This window comes from Drosophila melanogaster, chromosome 2L (assembly GCF_000001215.4).
Source record: "Drosophila melanogaster chromosome 2L".
Lineage (NCBI taxonomy): Eukaryota > Metazoa > Arthropoda > Insecta > Diptera > Drosophilidae > Drosophila > Drosophila melanogaster.
Window position 1 is genome coordinate 10916630 of NT_033779.5, and position 24484 is coordinate 10941113.

At 41.2% G+C, this 24484-nt stretch overlaps 2 protein-coding genes across 5 annotated transcripts in view; one reads left to right on the top strand and one right to left on the bottom strand.

The window, feature by feature from the left end:
• Positions 1-385: 385 nt before the first annotated feature.
• The window catches only part of dpr2 (defective proboscis extension response 2), a 47139-nt gene continuing 23040 nt past the window's right edge, over positions 386-24484 (bottom strand). The window contains exons 3-8 of one of the 2 annotated variants that reach the window (NM_001169474.3): positions 8610-8881; positions 6964-7041; positions 6518-6650; positions 2116-2359; positions 1485-1582; positions 386-1389 (exon numbers count right to left, since the gene is read on the bottom strand). In NM_001169474.3, the coding sequence (NP_001162945.3) occupies positions 1121-1389; positions 1485-1582; positions 2116-2359; positions 6518-6650; positions 6964-7041; positions 8610-8881 (1094 nt within the window). In that variant the 3' untranslated portion in view covers positions 386-1120. The remainder of the gene's footprint in view (positions 1390-1484; positions 1583-2115; positions 2360-6517; positions 6651-6963; positions 7042-8609; positions 8882-24484) is intronic. The other variant, NM_001014480.4, reaches the window with a different exon arrangement.
• CG14072 (uncharacterized protein) lies at positions 20033-21302 on the top strand. Of its 3 annotated transcripts, none has more exons than NM_001259035.1 (4): positions 20033-20084; positions 20448-20605; positions 20677-20827; positions 20886-21302. In NM_001259035.1, exons 3-4 carry the CDS (start codon positions 20756-20758, stop codon positions 21177-21179), a joined length of 366 nt encoding a protein of 121 aa, NP_001245964.1. In that variant the 5' UTR covers positions 20033-20084; positions 20448-20605; positions 20677-20755; the 3' UTR covers positions 21180-21302. The 3 variants fall into 3 exon arrangements, with proteins under 3 accessions (NP_001245964.1, NP_001245965.1, NP_609472.1); NM_001259036.1 differs by having other exon boundaries at positions 20448-20562; NM_135628.3 differs by lacking the exons at positions 20033-20084; positions 20448-20605 and having other exon boundaries at positions 20724-20827.

Sequence of the window (24484 nt, forward strand, 5' to 3'; positions counted from 1 at the left end):
GTGAGGTCAAAGTTCGAAATTAAGTATACGCAGCGGTGTACTACCTGGCACTGTGTCTGGAAGCTGATGATGCGTGGCGTTGGCTTATCGAGATCCGCTTAATATGAAAGGCTTTAGCTGACGGCTCAGTGTCGATTAGACTTTCCGTGTTTTCGTGTCAGGTCAGGTCACGAAATTAATCGAAATTAAATTAAGCCCACGCACATTATCGAGCATTTAACGATGTAATGATTAAACAAAGGGCATTTTCAAGTACGGTTAACTCACATAATTGCACATTTCTGGCAGCAGGGAAATTTAATTAATGTCCTGGAAAATCAATACCTGCACAAACAAGCAATTAAAAACAAAAAAAGACAGGTGCGCGTACAGGGTAAATGTGGTTAAAATCAAGTTTTTATTTCAACAAAATACATTTCATTGTTTCTCATTGAGAATTTCGATATATACGGTTACAAATCGTTTGTCCTGCACATGGAATATGTGAAAATCTATAACTAAATCGAAGTGAAATTAGTTGTGGCCCTTTTTATGTGGCTGATAATGCAATTTGAAACAGTTTTTATTTTCCAGCGCCTGTCGCATTAATGTGAGTTGAATTCAATTGGTTTTCAAGTGCTTTCACAGTGACAAACATAATTAGCTAATTGCAATAACAGAAACGGAAAATAACCCGAATAATAATAATAATAATATTTGCATTCTAAAACTAACAATGCAATGCAGCTTTGTGTCTGTTATCGCGTTCGTAATTTCGTTTCGTTTTACATTCGATAATTACATGGGCACCATTTTTTATTTTTATTGTTACATAAATATTTACGCTAGTCATAAAAATTAGCATTAAATATAGTCATAGTATATGCCAGATGGGAAACCACTAAATGCAGACAGTTGGAAAGTTTCACAATCATTATAATGTTGTAATAAACGATGAATAAAGTTTAGGATGGCGAAGCAGTACGATAAACTAATTATTTCATACAGCGGCTTTCCCATCATCTCCCCAGATTTCTCAGATTTACACAAATGAGTTATGCTTAACTATGAATTCAGTTTTTTATATACAAGATGTTTTTTTTTTTTATAATTGTATTTCCAAGTGGCCACCACTTAATTATCATGATTCGACCGTCGATCCAGGGCCCAAACATCGATGCTCCTTCAAGTGGCTGGTGATTTTCGCACGCAGGTTGCAATAATTGATATGCAGAGTGGATAAATTCGAGCAGGAATCATGGCAGCTGTTGCTCCCGATGCGTTGGCCACCAATAAGCCATCGCACAACGGAACTGGCCACCATGGCCAGGAGGAGGACCAATCGACTGCTACGCATGCTGCCACTGGTCCGGATCGCCCTGCTCTTTTGCATCGCTGCGGGGCTTTCGTCTATGGAGAACAGAACAGGAAGACAAACAGAAAGTGTGTGGCTGCAGCAGATACATTTGGTTAAGTCCGGAGTTCGGAGTCCGAACCGCTCTTACCATTGATGACATTGACCACCACGCTGGCCGCTTCCGCTGTGGTCGGCATGCACGTATAGTTTCCGGTGTCCAGCAGCTGAGCATTGGCAATGCGTAATCTGGAAAATATGGAAACCAAAGCACAGAGAAGCTTAAGGCAAACGTGCAGCTTAATTGCGTCAACTTTGCCGCCACCATCCCCCTGCTGCCCACTCCTGCTCCTGCGATTAAATCAACTTCATCGATCAAAGCTCGGCATGCCAGCCATGAGGCAACTGGAAAATCTCGCACCTGATGGCACGTTAAATCCCCTTCAGCATTCCGGCTGGCAAGCTGGAGGAAAAATTCCAGCACTCGAGACTTGCGCGCTTAATCGCTTGTTGAATCATTATAACAACCAATTCGATGTGTTCAATTAAATGCTTAAGAAATTAAGAGCAATTTGAGCTTCTTTTTTAATATAAAACGTTTTGCAACAAATTTAAATGAAGAAACTTAAGAAAAAGTAATAGCAAGTCATTTAGGGCTTGTTACTCTTAAATATGAGCTACTTTTTCCACACTAACCTAAGTTGCTCGTACGTTAAAATAATATAGTACATTCCCGTAAATGCGATGCATTATTGTGCTATTTTGTGCACCCAGTGGCTCACCTGCTCTGGAGCTTCTCGGCCAGCGTGGACTCCATGGAGATGCGCTGCAAATCGATGGCCGCGTCATTCGGATGGGCCACGAATGGGGTGAGGATGTAGGGGCCGCGATACCAGTAAATTGGCCCAATATCCTGCGCCGACGTCGCCGGCTGCTTCACGTGACAAGTGAGCGTTACGCTGCTGCCCACTTTGACATAGAGGTCCGTCGGTCCGGCAATAATCGCCTTGGCATCTGGCGGCGTTACTGCGATTCGCCGCGGAACGCAATGAAACGAGCCCAAAATTGATTAATAGCATTCCTAGGCGCTCCAACACGCTCCACTCATGAGGTTAGGTGGTGGTCGGTCGGGTATGGGTGGGCCACTGCATCTAATCATGCGTCCGGCAAATGCAAATTCCACTGGAACGCAATTGATTGGGTTCAGCTTGGGATGGGAATGGGAATAGGGTTTGGGGTTGGGGCTGCTGGTTGGAGACGAGTTGAATTGAATTGGGTGAATTGAATTGCCTGCAATTCCAGCACACATGCTAGCCCCCACAGTTGTGTACTGCTTGTGGAGCTCCATGTTTGACCGGAATACCTTGGAGCTGCAAGGCAGACAGCCCAGATTTCGACTGATAATGAGCACCTTCTGTGTAAACTGAGGCTCGACTGAGTAGTCGATTCAGCCAGTGGCCTCCTGTTATTAACTGGAACCAGCTTCGCCTTCAATACGAGCATATTGTTTATGGCTATGCCAATCTACAAAATCTGAGACTGACCTGCAGCCAATCTATATGCATATTAGTTGAGTCTCAATTTGAAGGCTTGATATTTAATTTCACAAGATAATCAATTTCTATAGAAAGATAATAATTATTGATATTGTTATGTTTTTCCAATAAGATTTTTTTTAATAGCTGTAGGTTTATATTTAATCTGACAAGCTTATACTTTCCTATTCACTATTTAAATTTATGCGCTTCATAAAAGCGTATTGTTTATTGGAATATTATCGATTGTGACTCTTAAAAAACTAAAGCACTTTGATTTTGTTGATACTAAATGCCCCGGAAGTAGTAAAAAGCGTTTGATCGAATCAAATTTTCATTCTCTGGTGAACAACAAATTTTATAGTAAGCAAACGCCTCTTTTTCCGAGCAAAATTAATGAAAAAACTAGCACATAAAAATTTGTTGGACCTTCCTGATGGCCTTGGCTTTTTGGGCAACTTGCCCCGACCGCCGACTTTTGGCCATTTCATTGACCCATTGTTTGTCGATGAAGCTGTTGGCTTTTGCTGCTGGTCTCGCATTTTACACACATTTTAAGTGTTGTTAGCCGGTTGTTATTGTGAGCCAGACGCTGGGCCATTGGCCGATGTATTAGGACGTGCCATTAAATGTTGTTCCCCATACGTACAGTATACGTGTATGTTTGTACGTGTGGCTTTTCTAATATCGGCATTGGGTTTTCCGGTTGGAAAAGGGCGATGGGCGGTTGGCGCTGGTCGATGGTTGGTGGGTGGAAAAGCTCAACGGCAGCTGCCGCAGACAGAGACAAATGTGTGGGGAGGAACTGAACTGAACCTCCAGAATCCTGTTACCACCACCACTTTTACGTTATAGGCACTGAAAATTGGTTTAATGTTTTTTCCGTGCGTCGACCGACCGTTTTTGGCCAACACAGCAGGCAGTCAACAAAGTCAAATGTTGACGTTGTTAATGATGTGCGGGGGTTTGGGGCAGAAGGCTGCAGTATTCACATAAGTCGACCAGCCGGGCAGTGGGGCATAAAAGCGGATTTCGTAGCACACCAGACGGAGAACACTGCACTGGATTTGGTGGCCAGAGTGAGTGAGGAAGCGATTCGGTTAGTTAGTTAACTTGGCATTAGTGGATCCCATTGACGCCCTCGTAGATAGCGTCTTAAATGCCATCGACTTTCACTAGTGGCCGAAATTGGAAAAGGGGAAAATAAACACGACTTAATATCAGCTATTCTCTATGAGAGAAGTGTGAATACTTAGGGTCTAATAAAAATCCAAACTAAGCTTTATTTATTGATAAATCGGATATATCAGCCTCTTTGCATAAGCAAAATGGGGAAAACATCAAATATATACATGTCAAATCACCGAATTCTAAATGAATTAATCAAAGTGGATAGTTAATATATCAGCATAAAAACACTATATACATTTGAGTAATATTTCATGGAAATACATTTTGGTTTCCACCGGCATAATTCAGTGAATAATATTTCCGTTGGCGCTCGACGTGATTCGCATGACGACAGCGTACATATATTTATAACGCGATTTCTGGGTTGCAAATGATTAGCATAAATTCCGCAACTTGCCGCCTTAACTTGCCCCCTTTAGCAAGTAGCAACATGCCAGTGTCGGCTTCCTGTCGCCGCTTCGTCGCTGTCCAAAAGAAGCGCACTCAAGGATTACTACATCCGCAGTGCAGTTTGGTTCCCAGGCGGGCAGGATGTTTTGCGCCACCATGTTGCAGGTTGCAGGTTGCAGCGAAAGCAACTGCGGAAGCTGAAATGCTGATACGACTTTGCCTTTTGATGCGATTTACACCCTTCGACCCTCGACATCGTTATAAACTGGAGACACACTGCATCCTGCCGGTGGCAGGCAATTTGCCCTAGCTGCCTTTTATCCTTCATCAGCGGGGGTTACGCGCCCATTTAAGAGGGATTTTAAACCGATGATTAACTAGGTGACTCTGCTTAAGTCAAATTAAATCGAATAAAAATTCTTGAAAATTTCCTTACAAATATTTACACTTAAAAGAGGTGAAATATGATTTCAAGTAGTATAATAATTAATTATTAGAAGTATCTAAACAGCCAGGATCCAACATTCAATCGGATATAATAATTGTATAATGGATACACTGAATGATCAATAATTATTTAAAATGAAACTACATTTTTGTACATATTAAGCTATTTGCTGGTAATATTTTCCCTCGTGTAGATTTACTGATATTGGCCATGAAAACTTTGAACTAGAAACTAAACCAATCACTGCCAAAGTAGCAAACTCCTCCCGATTATTTCAATTAACTTCCACGCTGGTCAAACAAAACTTTCTCCCTGCGACGGTGGCGACAAACGAGAAGACTAACTGCTTGAGATGACCGAGGGATTCGGGGAATCCGGGCGAACCGGGGATTGCCCCACCGTGGAGTACTGCCTTTTGCTCGCTTGGCTGCCCGGGCTGCACGGCGAAAAAGTTCCAAATCAATTTTACGTACATGAATGAAACATGAACGTGTATGCTTTGTGAAGCAATTTATAAGCAACACACAGCCGCAAACAAACAGGGTATCCGTATCCTATCCCCCGTCGACTTCTCGACTCGCAACCGGAAATCCATTGTAGAAAACTTGTGAAATGGCAGAACAATGAGAAGGGGAGCTCTTCCTCAAGGCTGTGGCGGTTGGCAGATGAAGGGGTAGATTCAGCCACCCAACCACACTCCCCCCCACACACTACCCTTTCGCCAGTGCCCTAGTGTGTATTACAAACAGGCAGCATATGAATTTAGTATTGAATTTAAATGCAAATTGCGTTTGCATGCAAAGCGTGTAGAAAAATAGACAAACCGAACTTTCCGGAGATGCGGCGGTCGAAAAAGGGGCGGTTGTGCGGCGTTGGCGTTTTTGGGGCGTCACGAGTAACGGTACTGGCAGGTGCCAACAGTGGTTGCGATTCCAACAGTCTGACCTACAGCTCATCCACTTCATCTTTAAAGCCTAACCCCCCTAACACTTACAAATGCCAGCCTCTATGCATACTAAGAACCGGAATATTTGATCAATTTATTTGCGGTCACTTTCAACGAGTCTCTTCATCTTGGGATTTTCCCATTTTCTATTATTCAACGTGGGTGCTTGGTAAAAATGTTATGTTTAAGAGGATACATCATGGTTACATCAGGTTAAAATAAGAAAGTTCGTATTAAACGTGTACTAGCTAAGGACTTGACCCTTGAATTTATGACATTTAATCCGAAAGTGATGCGCTAGTGATTACCCAAAAATGCCTTCATGGCTAGGATAAACCATTATGACGAACGACCATCCATTGCCACATAACAAGGAGTAACTTTGGCCACACCCTGTGTGCGCCAACCATACCCGTAGATCTTTGGCAAAAGCCAGGAGAAACTGGCAAAGTTTACGGCCAATTTACAAAGCTCTTCGCCGTAGAGAAATGCAGAGTGTATAAAAAGTTGCCATTTCAGGTCGTGCGAATGCCAGCAACTCGCTGACAATGCGTATGCAACTGAAATGGGGGAGGACTTGCTGGCTGGTAAGGATCCAGGATGGGTTGAGTGGATGCAGGAGTAGGAAATGGAGATGTGGGCGGAAACGGAGCAGACAGGGATGCCTTACTCACCTATGACATTCAGGCGAAATGCCATCGAAATCTTTGGCTCCGTATTCACTTGGCATTCGTAGATGCCGCTGTCACGTGGCTGGGCATATTTCACATGCAATGTCCAATCCTTGGAGTCGGCGGTCCGCACCACCTGCTCGGGCGAGAGAGAGAGAGACAGATAGAATAGTGGATGGGTGAAACAGGATGCCAAGATAAATCGTTGATGGGGATGTGGGCGCAAGGGTGTGGGTGTGCGTGTGAGGCCACCGAGTCCTTGGTAAATTTAATCAATGCATACAACTTGCTTGGCCCGAATTGCATACGCAATTAAGCTGACTTTGCTTACAAGCCCGGCGGACATTAAATAAGCTACCTGTGCTGGGCCAAAGGATGATTGGGAACTGAGGGGTGAGGGGAGCTGGAGTGCAGGGGGTATAACTTTGGCACAGATTACGTATACGCACCTTGAAACGCTCATCAGATGTGTAGGTCAAAATGCCTGCAGTCAGAATGTGCAAATCGCGTTTTCTTATCCAGGATACCTGCAATGGGATGGAAGGAAAAAAAGAAAGAAGGACACCAAATGTTGTTAGTGCCAGTGCTTAAGTCAATTTTGAAAATTGCCTCCGGTCCTGCCACTCGGCTGCTTGGGAACTCGACGAAAGTATATAGATACGAAAATTAAATAAGCCAAGCGGCAAAATGAACCAAGCAGCCAACTCTTAAATCTGCTAAAGGTTGCTCCCAAATACAGTGGCTCCTCGCTATGAACGAACCAAATGCCTACCCATCAAACATGATTACACTTTAGCGGATAAGTGACGCAACTTGAAAGCTAAATAGAATTCGATATTTCAACTGAAAAAAAGCGATTGCCAAAGACAATCAAATCGAGCTGTAGGATTAACACAAAATGGTTTAGATCAAAACAGATTTCACCGTATCCTATACACCGAACATTTCTTATTCAGGCAAGCAAAGAAAAAAGAGCAGATGGGCAGGAAAAACGGAGACAAGTGCGTGCCCCAAATGTGAGCGGCTTAAAGTCGCCTCCCCTCTACCCATAAAAAAAACACCAGGAGAATTGAAAGGAGAACCTGCCGCTGCTGCACCGGGCAAAAAAGTAATCTTCCAGACGGCCGCGGGCAAACAAAACTTTTCGCATCGCCCAGAAGCCGCCACAAAACAAAAATGGTAAAATGGTAAAATGAAGGCGGGAAAACGAGGAAAACCAGGCAGGAGATATAAACGAAACTAAAAGTGTCAAAGTGGCGAAAGGGAACACGAGCAGCGCGGATGAGCTCGTGGAAAATAGATGGACCCACAAGGTGAGCGATAGTAAATCTGGATCAGACTACGCTAGTGAGCACGAGATGGATGGTGATTGCGAAGGATTGCATGGCTCGGAATCGGAGGAAAGGGAATCAAGGAACGCACTTGGGTTCAAAATTAACAAAAGCCCATTTCTAATTACCAACGCAAAGGACACGTTTTAGAAATGAGATAATTTAGAGCTTATAGCTTAAGTACTATAAAAATATAAGATGATTAAGATGAAAGTTTTACATAAAGCAATACAACAATATCGAAAAAAAGACTTGTCAAAAACACTTCCCCAATATAGACGCATCTGTGCAATCAATGTCTTAAGTGTTCGCCTCCAGTTTGTTAGTCCGTTTTGATTGAAACCAGTACACAAAATAGTCCTAGTCAAAGGAATCCAATGCAAAATACCCTGGAACTTAAAAAGCTTAAAGAAAAGGAAAAACGGGGTGAAGCTGAGGGAATACAAGACGAGTTCGCAAAGTAAACTCGACATTGGTCAAAGGCCAGACTGAAGGTTTTGAGCGGAAGGCAGAAACTTTCTCATTGAACCGGCAAAACAAGGGTGGCCAAGATCCGGGAAATAAGGGAAAAGCGACGGGTAAGTTGAAAGTTGTGACTGGGGAGCTAGGAACTGCATGGGAAAAGTTATCGCTAACTTGATTTTCAGCTTGACTGACGATCCAAATATTTTGCTTAAAAATGCATTAAAATGAAAATCGTTAGAGGCGAAATCTATTCAATGATAAGCTGGTAAATGCAATCACTTGCCGGCTGATTCACTCACCGATTTATCACCCAGATTGTCAACGCGGCAATTGATGGCCGCCGTGTGTCCCGTCCGGGTTGTAATATTCCTGGGCATTCCGAAGTCAAAAACGGGTGGCGGATAGGTGGTCTCCTCGGGCGGCTGCTCCTCGGCCTCTCGTTCATCATCGATGGAATTTCCGAACTGGGGAAATTTCCTATTCACCGAAGCAATGTAAACGTAATCGTTATCAATGCTCGATGGTGCAGAAACCATGGGCAACAGGTTGTCATTGCCATCCACGAGATGAGCTGTGATGCAAAAGGAAGAAGGAAAAGTGCTTAGAACGAAAGAACTTTTAAATACCAAGTTGTATTCCTTCAAAAAGTGGTTTATTCATTTCTCCTTCAAAATATAACCAGATAGCTTTAAGGTCTTGATGAACTGCTTTTATTGCATATCCTGAAAGGAGTTGTAAACAGCCATATAATGACCTATCCCTCCTTTGGACAGCAGACAGGAATAGTTGAAAAGGGAGAACATTAATTAAATGCCACTCAATGCTCAGTGAAAATGCTCTTTTCCCCCACAACTACGGAAACGATTTTACTGAGAGCTGCACACACAAGAGTTTGGATGTGCACACTTGAATTTATTTCAAAAATGCACCATGAGATGGCATTTCACGGCTCGTTGGGATCAAAGGACAAATGGCGAGCGAGCAATAAAAACCGAAACAATGGGGGAAAACGCTCATAATAATTATATATCACACTTGGCAAGCAATTTAACGATTTCCTTACTATTTTCCAACCGGAAGACGTAGCTAAACAATGGGAATGGCTTTTAATCAAAATAGATGAGTGCATTTTAATTGCCTAAGTTGAATTCGTTCAGCACAGGAAATACTCGAAATTGTCCCAAAACTCATATCATCCCAGCAGGAAGAAACCAAAAGAAGAACGTTATGCTGCATTAAACTAACATATTTTTACTAGAAAAGAAGTTGCTTAACATTAAAGATTCCAAGTATATTTCAATCTGCATTCAAAGTTCAGAATTCTCATTGCCAAGCCGCAACGTGCGCGGTTCAAAGTTCAAAGTTCGCGTCAAGTAACGCGTATAAATTATAAATCACTCAGCAAGTATGCAGCACGGACTATCTTTACCGTTAACTGCTATCCACACCTCGCACGTGCGAAACTCCCATGCACCTAGCACTTCGCACTCTGCACCACGTGGCAAAAAGCGAAAAATCATGTTTTCTGCATTTGAATTTATTTGACATTTTAATGAGCGCATAATGGCAGCGGAGCAGTCGCCAAAACAGCGACGCGACTTGGTTGCTGATAATGGCCCGGTTGCAACACCCGCAACTGCCATCGTCGCTCTGCCACGCCATTCCCCATGCAGATGCGCATCCACATTCACATCCGAGTCCATGTCCACCACCATCTGCAGCTTCTCCATCCTCATGTCACTGCCTCCAATCTCTCTAACTGGGTCACTCACTTTTGCCGGCTGCACTTGAATCTTTTAGGCCATTGGGGTGGCACTTGTGCATGTTAGACACAAAAATCTAAATTATTTAAGTGCCCACCCCCCGCTCGGGCACACTCATGCATACATATGCGGAAAGTGAGTAGATGGGGGCGGAATGGCCACACACACACACAGATGCAGCGATTCACAGTGGTTCACATGTTAGTAATATTCATTTTGAAGCATTTTATTTGCTCAAATAGTATGTGTAGTTAAACTAAACATAATAAGTCCAAAATTATGAATACGTTTTATATTCCTATTATAAAGATCAAAGTAAACAGAAAAGGTGTTGAATGAATATTGAAAGTTTGGCTTGGCACTTTTTAATATTACGTATACGCCAAGATGTACGAACTTCATTATGAGTTATCTTTCTTATGTCAACTTATTATACTTAAATACTTCAAAATTAATATAATATTTGCCCATTAAAAATACTAAAAAAATGCTATGCATATAACAAATAATTTAATCAATTTAAACTCAAAACCCGACTGCGATACAAATCAAATGCAGTCAGAGTTTCTCTTAAACAATGCTCACTGTAAAAAATATGCGGCAAAAGAACTCACTGCTTTTATGGAAAAGTAGTCTAAACACGGAAAAAAAGCTAGCAAAAAATAAAACTAGATACGAAATGCCAAAGTGAGTGCAGCACTTTTTGCAGCTGCAGCCCGCGATTCTTTCATCTTCCCTCGCTGCTGTTGTTGTTGTTGTTGTTGCTGTTGCTGCTGTTGCACACAGATACACTTTCAGTTTTGGCATCATTTAGATACTCGTGGAGCAACTGATGCAAATTTAATTTGGACACCTCGAAAAAAAATGCGGCGCATGAGGCGAGTGCCTCAAAAGCGGGCAAAAAGAGGTGCGCAGATGGGCATGGGGTGAGTATCTGGTGGCATAACTTGCACTTGAGTGTGTGTGTGAACTGCAACTAATGATGTTGCAGGCACTCGCATGCGGCTTTTTGATTTAACGATCGCAGTTCACTTTTTGTAGTTTCTTTTTTTTTCTTTTTTGAGTTTTGAGTTTTGTTATACGGTCCCAAAAATGTTCAGCTTCTGTGAAGCTTAATGGTCCGCTTTGGTTGGTTTAACCGATTGCTGCGGTTGATGGCCGTCATCCTACGGTTTTTTCCACCCTTCCGTCATAAACTTCATGCTTTGTTTCCGCCGCGGTACACTTTTATTCGCTTTAACTGCTGCGAAAATATCAACGGCAGGCAAAAAAATATATATATTTCACCCTCTAAGAGGGGTCATAAAAGCCAAATCAAGCCTTCAGTCAACTAAAAATAAAAGGCGCTGTTTGTCGCTGAAATCGATCTTCGGCAGACGGAAAATCGGCTTTTCTTTTGGGTGCTTAGTTTAATTTGGCACCCTTGTCAGCATAATGATTTCATTTTACGGCTTTAGTGCGAATGTATAAGCCGATTTAATGATGACAGGATTTTCGAAATAGCAGATACAATATGAACAAAGTTGCAGAAGACAGGTAAAATAAGTGTCCATGAACTTTTATTCCGGTTAATATAAAAGCTAAATTTTTCTGTAATTATAAATATCTGATTGTTCAGGAATTCAGTAGCTAGATTGCTTAACATTTTCATATAATAACAAAAAAGTTACTGCTAATCCCTCGAATCCGCTGTTAAATTTTAAAGATGCGAAGAATGTTCTAGCCCAACTTAAAGCAAAACTTAGAATCTTTAGCTGCCAACTTTGACCCCGAATAAATCCGAGAAAAATCCTTACAACGATGCAACTACAGCTTCTTAAAATCACTTGGCTCGGAACACTTTAAGGACATTTTCCTCGAGGGAGTTGGTAAAAACAGAAAAGGGCTTTTGAAAAATTCAATAAGCAGCCGGTGCCATCAATGTCCTCAAGGATATTTTCTAGTTGACTGTCGGTCCTGGCGACTGGGTGTGTGGGGAACATTTATTAAAATCGCTGTTCACCATTTTTATTTAGCATATCAAAAGAAGTCCGTTGACTGTTGCCTAACATTCTTGTGCGGAAACATGTCCCAAAGGTTTACGGGTCTCTTCCTTTTTTCTTCTTCTTCTCTCGGCGTTTATATTTGTTTAAGCGGAGTATCATTTCGCCACTGGCTAGACAAACCTATTCGTGGCTTAGGCCCATTGAAGTTGGCTGTGGCCAGAGCAAACGAGCCTGCGGCTAGGGAATCTCAACAAAATGGATTCACCCAAGATGGCCCATGATTACGAGGCCTGTTTGGACTGCAACATATCGTACTCGTACTCATACAACACATGCTAGCGCGAATTTCAGTCCGTGCAGCGTGTTGAAGTTGAAAGTGCAGCATCGCCAAAGGCTGTTGGCGAATGTCTCGCTCGCATGAAATTCTATGTGGCAGGAAGATTAATGTGTCCAGTTTCCACAGACAGCTGCTGCAAAGGCGTCGAACGGGCATAATGGTCCATGGAGGCGAAGTGGAGCACTTCATCCGCTGGCCATTGGCTATTAATTGCCAAGAGTTACGGGTTCTCTTAAAAATTTGAGTTGGTGCTCTTTGAAAATTAAAAAACAAAAATACTAACACTCCTCAAAGTATAAAAATCAATATTAATCAAAGGAAATTGGAAAATATTTCAAAGAAGTGCAGTATTGATAATCCTTTATTTAACTATCTACTTAAATAGACTTTTTAATAGTTATTAAAGCCTTGATATTGCTGAACTATATTATATGTTCGAAATGCCCTGAAATTAGTCCTTGATTCGGAACACACATTGAAGAGAATTCCAGCACTTGTAATCCGTTAAATAACTATTGCTTCTAAGTTAACTTTCCCAATCGCAGTCCATGATTAGACTTTGGAAATCCCTCTGCCAGAGCAATTGCTTTGAGCCCTTATCCTTGCTCTCGCAACTTTGTCACAAATTCGAGGCCGGCAAAGTTTCAATTTAATTTCATTAGCAATGCAAAGGGGAAAAAGAAAAGATGTTTCTGCTGCCTAAGCCAAAAGTGGAAATTTGATAAAAATCGTTCTGCCATCGCCGGAATATCGAGATTGAACTGCTCTCAGCCATTGCAACTAAGTCTCACACAGCTTTTTGGACACATTTCTAAGCTCAAACATTGGCACACATAAATATTTACGACTATTAGTTTTTACTCGAAGATCAAAACTTTTTCGATTTACTCGCAAGTCACTGGGACTTGGCAAAATTTGCATATCGAATAGCGAACAGGCAACAGCAAAATGTCGGAGAAGAGGCGCCAAAAAAAAACAATTAAAATAAATTTTACATAAGTCTTGGCACATTGCTATTACTTTGCGTAAATGTTTTCAATATTTTATGCTAAATCTTTGCGAAAACAATTTTGCTGCACGACTGGAGTTTTTTTGGGGGGGGGAAAAATTCAAATTGCAAATTAAAAGGCAGAAGAGAGCACATGAAGCATGAAGCTACGACTTGAAGCCTTGTAAATCACAAAATCCAAAGAAAAAGATACATCCACTAGATACACCATCGTCAGCACGAAAAGGTCCCTAAACCCGAATATGTCATGTTCTGTGTATGTAGGCCAGTCCCTTCGCCTGAATATTTATTATTTATGTAGCTCAACTAAACGTTTTGCCGCAGGAATTATGGCATAATATGTCAAAAGGCAGGCAACACGGCCCCACGCCTTAAATAACAAAGAATGACGACCTCCTTGGGGACTCACCCCAACTCCAATTTGTGAATACTCTTTTTCGGAAAACCAAGGGTTTTCCTAAGCTTCTAATTGGTGACCCGAAACCGAAAGCAAGCCATGAAAAGTTCGAAAAAGTAAAAAGTCTCACATTACGAGCTACCAGCATTCGGCCAAAAACAGATCCAATGCTAAATAAATATTAAGTCGACCCACTCGCAGGGGCAATCACTTCGCGTCTAAGCCGCCTGGCAGTCTAAAAAAAAAAAAACTCTATAAATTTTAAAGCCGCTATTAGCTGAGACTTAGTAGCCTTAATAGCAGCAACAATTCATAAATGCCAACGGAGGCCGTGGAAAGTAGATTTTTTTGTTGTCCGCCCTGAATTGAAATGTGTTAAACGAGCCGCAGCAAAACATTCAGTTGGCTGGCTGTCCAGTGGCTTCGATATAAGCTCCTTAACTTGTGCAAGCGGAAAACCAACCTTTAATCATACGATTTTGAGCCATCATTTAAGGTGCACAAAAAGTTTGCATCTATAATGTGTATGTGTGTATTTGGATAGAACTTTTCTAGGCGATGGAAAAGTTTTAGTTCCCCGCAAAAGTTGTAAAAGAGCGTAGAAGTCGGCAAAACTTCCCGGCCATTTAAATCATCGCCTGCCAGGAGCAGAACAGACGCACAATTGAAAATCGTCGGCGCACCTGTACAGCCATGGAAAAAGGCAAATAAAATGAATTTACATCTCGATACTCGCATTTGTGTTGGGAAATAAATGGCGAAAAGAGATGGTTCTCCAGGCACTTTTATTCGACTTGAGGTTCCAAGTACTTCCGCTAAAGCCTTTTGTTCCCGCTGGTCCTTAAGGTGTGCAAATAGAAATCGAAAAGATGGAGTTTAAGCTTATAATATTATACTATTTAAATATCGCAAAGTTATCACACAGATAAGATACACACACAAGCAGAGCGTATGAATTAACATTAAATTATGATAAGAACCAAATGAAAATAGCTGCTGGTTACGAAAATGCAAGCACCTGGGAAAACATTGAAAGTAACAACTTTATCAAATTCAAATGAGAAAATACCTAAATTAAACAGAATAATATATTTCAAGCTCAGGGATGCAATACGTGCCATAATTACGATTTAATAATTAACGCACTATTAGTAAGCATTAAAGTTCAAATAGAACATTTAAATTAGAAAGCAGTAAATCGCTTTAGAGCTTTTACAAAGAGATTTCATCGAAGTTTTTTTTAGTTATAGCTAAATAATTAAATGTATTCGATATTTGCACTCTTTTCTATACAATATTTCCACTTTTTCCTATTTATTCTAGCCTGGCTCCCATCTCTAAATTGCAATATATCGCCAATATATTTTGGAGTATTGGCATAGGCGCAGAATAATGGCTGGCAATTTGTAGAGCCTACTTTTAGGCACTGCCAGACAATGAAATATTCCTTGGCAAATACACACACGCATACGCACACGCACACACACGTGGCACACGTTTGTGTTGGTTTGGTCCCCTAAGCACCATCATCAGTTGCAAGTGTGAACAATAAATTGTCATCAGCTCGGCTCGACTCGACTTTGCTTTATTTCTTTTCAGTCAGTCTGCGCTCACCAATTTATGGCGGATTTCAATTTGTGTGTGTGTGTGTGTGGGGACAGGCTTTCCACGACCGCTCACATAAGTATGCTCTACAAATTGGCGCACACACACACATACGAGCGGAAGTCCTGGAAAAGGAAGTTGAGGGAGGGAAGAAGAAAGAAAAACATGTGAAGTTTTCGTTTGTAGCTGACATTTATTGCGCACATGGCACTTGCCATTGATTTTTTATGCGCTTTTGAAGAAGTTCGAGGCACTCGGAGGCCCAAATAAGTGTGCTACAGTTTTTCAATTTCCATTCAATTGTTGTTGTTGTGGCTCCGATTATCAGTTGTGTGACATACTTTAGTTTATGGTGTCGCATATGGGCCCGCCACTAATGTTGTGCTCTGCTGCCAAGTGCCTTTTAATACGGTTAACGTTCGGCCGGAAAACTAATAAAAGTTTGTTTTTTCTTCGCCGCTCGGGGATGGCAATTTCGATTTCGATGAAGCGAGAACACGAACGCCATTGACAGGCCAAAGTAAATAGGATTTACAAAGTTGAATGTTGTATACCCCGCCCCGGCAGCAGTAGTTGCCTATGAATTTCCCATTATATTTCACTGACATTTCAAAATTGTCTTCTCATCCAAGTTTGTGGCGCCCGGAAAGTGGAACGGGGATTTAGCAGAAGTTAGCACGCATATATTGAGTTTTCCTCTGAGCAAACGATTGTAATCGAGGAAGTGGACTTGAACGAAAAACATCCTGTAGTTTATTAATTTAGTTTTCCTAAGTCCCAATTTTCCAAAGCCGTTCCTTGTTTCTCAGTTTTCAGCTTGCAAAAGTCCGAATTTCATTTACATTTCATAGGCTTTTAATTTAAATTATTTCTTTTACCCAGTTCTATCAGATGAAATATAACATTTTTGAATTTCTGTGATGAATTTACTTGTGGAGAGTAAATGAATTCATTCATAATTAAACCTTTAGCTCATATTCTGTGATATTTCTTTACCGCTAACTTAAGTAATCGCCTTTCAGGAGCTTAGAACGTATTCTCATCATTCTCAATCCAGCCAATTTGCATTTTCCTCGCTTTTGGTGTCTCGCTCAACTAATACAAATGTATGGGCTTGTGGCACAGACACGAACGCGAAAGGCGCATGGAAATCAACTGGGGGCAGTCATTATGGCGGCTTTCACTTTCGCTAATGTGTTATGAGAGGCAGCAGAGAAAGTAGAAGACGCAGCCAGCCATTTTCCGAGGGCGCAGTTCTATGCTCGGAGGCGTGGAGAAGTGGAAAAGCGGGCTGAGTGCCAGTTAGAGTGTGTTTAAGCAAATAGGTCGGCACACACAGTCACATTGCCACACCACACTGACACACTGACACACACACACACAGTCGCACTTTAACGCGCCGCAGCTTACATTGTAATCTGTAGAACGGAAAAACCACAAGAAGTAAAAGAAAAGTCGCACATCGAGGCGCTGAACACTCAAACACCCTTTCATTCTAAAAAGTTTGGTAAACTAAAAAAACGTAAGTGTTTCCTGCTGGTAAGTCTTTGAATTTGAAACCCACCGAGAATTGAATTAAAAAGTTTTCCATCATTTAATAAATATGTTCTTTTGATTGATAAATGTTCTTATAGAAAGGCAGCCAAATATTTCATTAACTGTCTATTTGTTTTAAATTTAGAATTTAGTATATTTCTAAACAAAGTTACTCTAGCCCAATTAATACTCTTTTTGCAAACTGAGAGTCTTGAATAATATTATACAGTGAGAGCGCAAAACAAATTACTTCAGTTAAGTCAAAAAATGTTAGTTTTATTTTTCTATATAAGCCTTTCTTAATATGGAGGAGCTAAATAGAAGCGAGTAAACGATGGGTTCCACTTCTGCCATTGAGTCCCAAATTTTGGGGATGCCACTTTCGGAGGGTCCACTGTACTCGGCGTTTTGAGTGTGCATTGCAAAAGTCAAAGCAGGAATTAAACTCAAGCTTAAGGCAAGGCATATGAAATTTTTTTTGGGGAGGGGGATGGGTGGCCGGGTCCCAAAGAAGCTGCAACTTCGCATCCGGTGGGGATAAAAGTCACATGGACAGGCCCCAACTCACACACACACACACACACATTTGTATTTAATCAGATGCGCATACATATGCCCGCATTTGAGTGCGTGTATGGGTGTGTGTAAGTAAATTTTTGTCGTATTTACACTTATTTCATTTTGCCCAACGCTTTGTTTACTATTTGCCTTTGGTGCGTGGAAAGGGGAGCAGCACATCTTTTCCTTTTTCCTGTGACGTAAAATTTGTGTTTTCTCTGCCGGCGCTGAGGCGCTTTTCTTTGGCGCCACGGAGCGTATGAGTGATTAAAAGTTTTAGCATTAAGCAAATTGCGCCTAAGCCTGGTCTTTGCCGGCTTTCTTCCCCATATATATACATATGTATATATGTGTATATATTTCTTTTTCGTAATGCCTCTGGTGGCGAATCCGTGTCGATGTTATGCTAATTATATCACGCCTCAATAAACAGCTGACAGGGAAACGTGCCGGGCCAATCATCAGAGATTTGACTTCGCCAATCTGGCGTATTATTTCTGGTTTCCGGATGCCTTTGGCTACGATTTGGCCCATTTGAAGTTGCTCACTGCCGCTCCGCCAATTATTATGCAACAAACAAATCTCATTTTTCCATTCGGCAGCTGTCGACTACAAGTTTAGCTAGCTGATAATACTTGGCCAGCCCGAAAAGTTTTAAAACGATAAAAGTTTTGTGCGAACCAACATCTTGAGATTTGGCCACGTGATTTACGTGATTGAACTTTAACTCCAGCCCGATTGACTACAACAGCTGCCCTCGAACATTTATCACACAATTCAATTGGATTGCTCCTTAATAGCTGGGTGCTTATTAGTTCTGATCAAATGGAGATGCTCAGAAATATTTATTGACTTAAAGAAAATTTTGTATCTTAAAAGCAAGGAGCTCTACATTCAGCAGGAGCTACGAAAATATATATTATCGAATTTATTACCCCCGGGTATATGAACAATTTAGCTATAATTTACTCGCTCCGACATGCATATGGTAATAGCATGCCAATCACAAAGCAGAACTACTAACTTTTATCTGATGTGTCATATGTGAGCTTGCTGATGATTCAGGGACAGGCATTCAAGTGGATAATTACATGTAATAATTGTTTCGCACACACGAGAACGTTGATGATTCGATGTCCCCAAGGAAGATAAGCAAAGGAAGCCACGCACACTGTCGCACAGCCCATAAATAATAATTAAATGCGTGACTAATTACTTGCGTAATACGGCTATTATTAGTGCAGGAACGCTGGAAAGCCACAGAATGAGTAGAAAACTGACAAAAGAAGGAATAACCATTAGGCACTAGATGCTAGACACGCCCACATTCGCAGACAGACAGACAGACAGACAGACAGGCAGGCAGGCGGGGTCATAATGAGCTGGCAATATGTCGTGTTATCACCAGCAAAAAAGGAGTTGAAATTCCACTCCTGAAGGCGCTGAGTGTCCTGAACGCGTTGAATGTGTTGCCTTGACGATGATTAAGTTGACATCGACTGTCGACTTTGCTTTGCTTTCCTTCGGGCTGGTTTGCTGCACTGGAGTATGCCAAATCGCAGATGGGCGCACAAACAACATGTGTCCTGTTCACCTCGAGGCCTCTAATGAGCCTTGATTTATTTCATTTCCCCGTGCCAAAGACACAAGGCAGCTTATTGAGCGGATCCTCGATGGCAATTCGGGTTGCCGGTGGCATGTGTGAGTGCAACAATTTTGCTTACTTAACATCAGTGTGTCTAATGGAGGGAAGCATAATTCCTTAATTATGTTAATTTAAGCGCACTCTCAGTGTTTCAGCTATTTTTGGCTTGCTTGGTGAAAGTGGGTATGCCACACAATTTACTGATAGCATTTTAATGCCATAATAGACTGAATACTCAAATAACAAGAGACACCCGCCTCCTGATCAAGAAAGTATCTAGTATCTAGTATTTAGTGCACTAATAACAATAAAATCTTAAGTAATTTTAATCTTAAATGCACTTTATAAACTTTTTACTTTGGGTTTTACCTCAGTTTTCTTATATTTTATTTCATATTATTTCAACACAAAACCTGAAAATCTTTCTCGCAGCAAACACCACTTGTAGCTTAGTTTTTTCTTTTGCTACTTACGCAGAGTATGAAAATAAGTTAGTAGTAGAATTCACAAGAATTTTAAGTTTTATTGGCCCGTTATGCTGCTTTTCATTTTTCCCCGAATGGCATTTGCCAATATTCGCAATCTCTGTTTATTTGTCCTAAGCGCCATTCGATGCTATCGTTTTATTTTCTGATTCTGTTTACACTGACTGGCTGGCTTGAATTTCACGTGGCCATATCCATTTTATTTACTTTTCACTGTAGCAGCTTGAGCATGAAGCTCGTTTACGGTAGCTTTTCCAAACTTTTGTTTGCCATTCAACTTGCTACCCGATGCGAAAAATCAAAATTCAACCAGATAAATATGTTCCTCAAGTGTGCCCAATTTGATTCTGATTTATAGCTTGACTTTCTCATTCGTTTGTTTATATTCCCCGCGAGCTGACAAATGTGATTTTTTTTTTTTTTTGACAAATTCCTGGAAGCATCAAACAAATTGGTAAGTAAAGCTGAGTTAAGAGACAATTACAATTGTTTTTTCATTGCAGGGTATTTTGTATTCCCAGAAAAGATATCCTTGCTTTTGTAGGGTAAAGTGGTATTATAGAAAATAAGTTTTTCATACTAAGTTTACGGCGTAGTGAGTTTTACTGATGCTTAGACTAAAACGAATAAAAGGGATATAAACAGTTAAAGACTCATATTATAAAGTCATTTATAAGTTGCAACATCATTTGATTTGTATATTTATTGGCAAAACTTTGCTGCTCGTGCTCTGAGTTGGACTTAACATTTAATTACCTTTTTTTGTTTTAGCTTACTAACCGAAATCTTAATGTTTGATTTGCCAAACACTTTCCAGCTGAATAATCGCTTCTGTTTTGATTACGTGTCGAAACGCTAAACTTCTAACGCAGCTTGCGGGGGAAATTCAGGGGGTCGGTGCGACATCGATGAGTGGCAACGAAAATAAACAAGTAAGCCCCACATAGGAAGCCTCAGGGAAAGGGCTTCGTACTGGTACTGGTACATGTTCATAATATGAGCGAAGCGAATCAACTCACACCATCCATAATGTAAACAAATTGCAGGCGAGCCCGAAGCTCCAACATCGAAGACAGTTTACCCCAGACCAGCGACGAATCCGTATGCCAAATTGAAATCACAGCCATGGATGGTCTACAATATGCGGTCGAGTTTGCCCACGATGATAACCTACTGGGTGGTAGCCCATCGAATGTGGTAGGTTCAGATCCGATTAACGATGTTAGTAGCTAATTGGTCGACTTCTCGCCCACAGTCTCAACTCTCGGAATTTCTGGCCATGCTCACCCTTAAGTCAGCCGAGGAACGCAATGATGACGGCCAAAACCGTCATGACAAGCTCTTACAATTCAAACGGGAAGCCGATTTGCTGGCAACCAAATTTGATTCGCCCGATTATTACACCCAAAAGGAGGAATTAATCTTCAAGGTCGTGTGTGAATTGCGGGGCATTGACCACGAGAAGTGGCTCCTGGATGAAATGGGACTCATGGATGAAGATGCATTTGGTGATTTTCTGCAGGATGCGTTTGTTGGCAATGGAGATTGAGTAACAGCTTCTTGTTTTTAAGCTCTGATTCATTGTAAGAAACATTTACCTTTTGGAATCTATTAACTAACAACCAAGAAATAAATCTTGAAATGAAATCAGCACATCACCTAGCTGTCAGCCAGTCAGTCTTGCTTTAATCCTCTGCTTTTCCTTAAGCCAACAGCTCAGCCCCAGGTGCCGCAAAAATTGTCCTGGTTTAGTCAACAATTAATGTTTATCTGCCAAGGCATTTTAATTTTGGGCTATTGCTCCAATCGCCCCCACCCACCTCCTCGCCATCGTTAGTTAGTTAACCCAAAGCCAAGTGAGTAAGACAAGAGGGGATTTCGATGTGATTGTGCATGCGGGCTGGGTTGCCTACCATACCTTTTTGGCCCGATATTAATTTAAACTAATGCCACAAGACACAACACACAAATAAACAAACAAACAGAAAGCTGGCCAAAAACAAAAGGAAATAACCGAAGCATTCAAATCCGAGACGTGTAATTTGCCAAGCAAAACGGGTGTATGCCCCACACGACGGGGCGTAGGGTGCAGGGTGTAGGGTGAGTTCGCAGTCGGCTTGGCGGGTTGTTGGGCTATTAAGATGTCGATCCTGACGACACACACTGACTTAACATGTCAGCCCGCCTGGCTGATTATTCCGTTGACAGTGAGAATATGCCCACATCGATGGGCGGGGTTCATCAATGGCGATGCCAAGTCAATTTGCAAGTACACTGAGAGAAAACAACTGGATTTAAAGTCATTATTTAAGGCAAGTTAAGCTTTACTCAAAAGTTTGTTTAATATGTTGAGATAGCATGGTATTTCGGTAAATTGTAACAAGTAAAGCTTAAATTTTTTCCAGTGCATTACCTCATGCGGGCTTGTCAACCTTTCGTAATTTGTCAGCTAAACATGATAAGGTGAAAAGTGAGTTCTTTCTCATTGAAATTTTCTTAAACTGACAGATAGACAGCAAGACGGAAGCGCGGTCTTAAGATGTCTAGGAAATTAGCCACTAAATTAGATTCCCAACTTCATTACCATTTGGTTAAACCTGTATGCTTTGCGCATTTCAATGAACTTGTGGACGTTGGAATTTGCTCTCATTTAATTAAGCCACCTCTTGCAACACAATTCCATGCCCCATTCTCCATGCCACTCGCCCATAAATTCCGATCGAATTTTAAGCAAATAAATGTAGAGCAGCAGCTAGTTGACATTCGAAATTAATTTTCCCTTTTCGAGAACTCCTTGGGTACCTAGCCTGCAACCGCACTCGCACTCGTCGGCTGTCTGCTGTGGATAAGCCGTGTAATTAAGCAAAATTCACCGTCATTTGGTTAGCGGTTTGGTTTTAGCCGCGTGCACGCCACTCGAAGCCCCAGCGTATTAATAACGTCAAAGTGTTGCGCATGAGAATTTATTAAGATGCCGCTACCGTTAAAAGCAGCCACTTCTCCACGACGTCCTCGTCGTTCTCCGTCCCCCAATTTCAGCCCGTTCTTCATCCTTCGTCAGCTGGGATTCCGGCTCGACTTCAACCCGGTTACCCAACTCGAGATCCGTGCCAAGGCATTCTTGGAGGCCATTTCGCCTGACGGCTTCGCGTCCATAATTTGGGTAATTTATTAAGAACACGCCTTATGCGAAATATTTAAAGTTCCGCTTTTTAGCGAAAATGCGCGAGGAATGTTACAGGAAAATAGGAAAAGGCTATACTTATATACTGTAGTGTTGAAGGTCTAAGAAAATTGGCTATTAATTTGTTGCTAATATAGCGTATAGTGTACAGAAACGTATCAATTCTTTTGGGCTCCTGCTTGTTCTTATTTATTTGAAAGCTATGTTTTTAGTTATATGTTAGTTGTAGTTACTACAATAATATCAAAACAACCTATTTGTGCACTTTACCTGCAAAAGCAAACCACATCACATTACTCTCCATTAAAAGGCAAAGTCAAAAGGGAAACATGTGTGCAGTTTTTTTCGGTTTTTTAGTTCTTGTGCAAATCTGGTCTTGCACGACTGTAAAATGTTTTATGGCAAACATTTGACTGCAAGGTACAGATACAGATACAGATAGCGATCTGAGACTCAGCTGCTGACTGGCATTCCGCTTTAAGCGTTGGCCAAAAGGCTCTAAAACTTTTACGCCAATAAGTCACCAGACGAAAGTATAATACCCCCGTTTCGGTGCTAAAACAGCTGAAAAGACTATAAAACTGACAAAAAATCGCCGTAGAAGTTCTTTGCTTGTGTGTGCCAGTGTGTACTTAAATAAATACATTTCATGGCAAAAAAACATCTAACAATTGTGCGCGTGAACAAAGCTCTTAAATCATACGTTTAAAATTAGCCCCAAGCAAATTAAAATCCCCCAACAAGCTGGGCCAAAAAAAAAAAGAAATAATTATTTAATTATTTTATTACTTTAAGCCGCATTACAAATGAATAGAAAGCACGCGCCAACAATTAACAATATAAACAAAACAAAAAAACGACAACCGCCTGCATATAAAAAAAAACACAAAAGGCGAGTCAACATCCGTTTACTTACTATACTTAAGTGCTGAAAACAAGCAGCTAAAAGGCCATCTGGCGGTGACAGAAAGAAACGAGGGGCAATTTGATGGAGTGAAGACTCGCTGGACTTTTATAAATGGCTTTGTGATTTTACATTGGCCGTTTAAGTTTGAAAAAAAAAATATGAAAAATTATATATTTAAAGTTTGAATAGAAAATCGTTGCTTCCTTTATATCCTTAAAAACTTTTACTAGTATTGATTAGATTTTAAGGAAGTTTAAATACAGTATGCAAATTATAAGTATACCTCTATTAAATGTTTATATATATGTATATGTTTTTCAATTTTGGCAGTGTGCTCAGTTGGTCTGTGTTCGCTTGCAAAAATGTCACAATTGCGCTACCAAAAGGCGTTGCCGCAATTACCCAGCCATGAACGCAAACATGAACACAAAGCGAGAACTTTGCGAGTGATTCTGTGAGTGCTCGCATACTTTTTGCACTCACTGTGTGCGCTTGCTTGGCTATTATGCCAGGGAGCACCAGTCATCGCATGGCTCTATTTTCTATTTCTGTTTCTATTTCAATTCCAGCTCGGAATCGAGGACGGCAGCGGGAATCCGGGTAATATGTGTGTGTGTGATCATAATTGTGGGGCCAACGAGTGCGGCGTAGCTGGGAAATCACAAAACAAACAACAGAGTCTCTCTGTTCTAGGCTGTGTTTTCCTTCCACCATCACGCTACAAATTTACCAGTGTATTACCCCTTCTTCACGACAATGCCTA

What these genes read in the sequence shown, in the direction of transcription:
- CG14072 (NM_001259035.1), top strand. Translation starts at nt 20,756, where the DNA reads ATGGATGGTCTACAATATGCGGTCGAGTTTGCCCACGATGATAACCTA. An exon ending in GTGGTAGCCCATCGAATGTG is followed by an intron (nt 20,828 to 20,885) that starts GTAGGTTCAGAT and finishes TCTCGCCCACAG; the next exon opens with TCTCAACTCTCGGAATTTCT.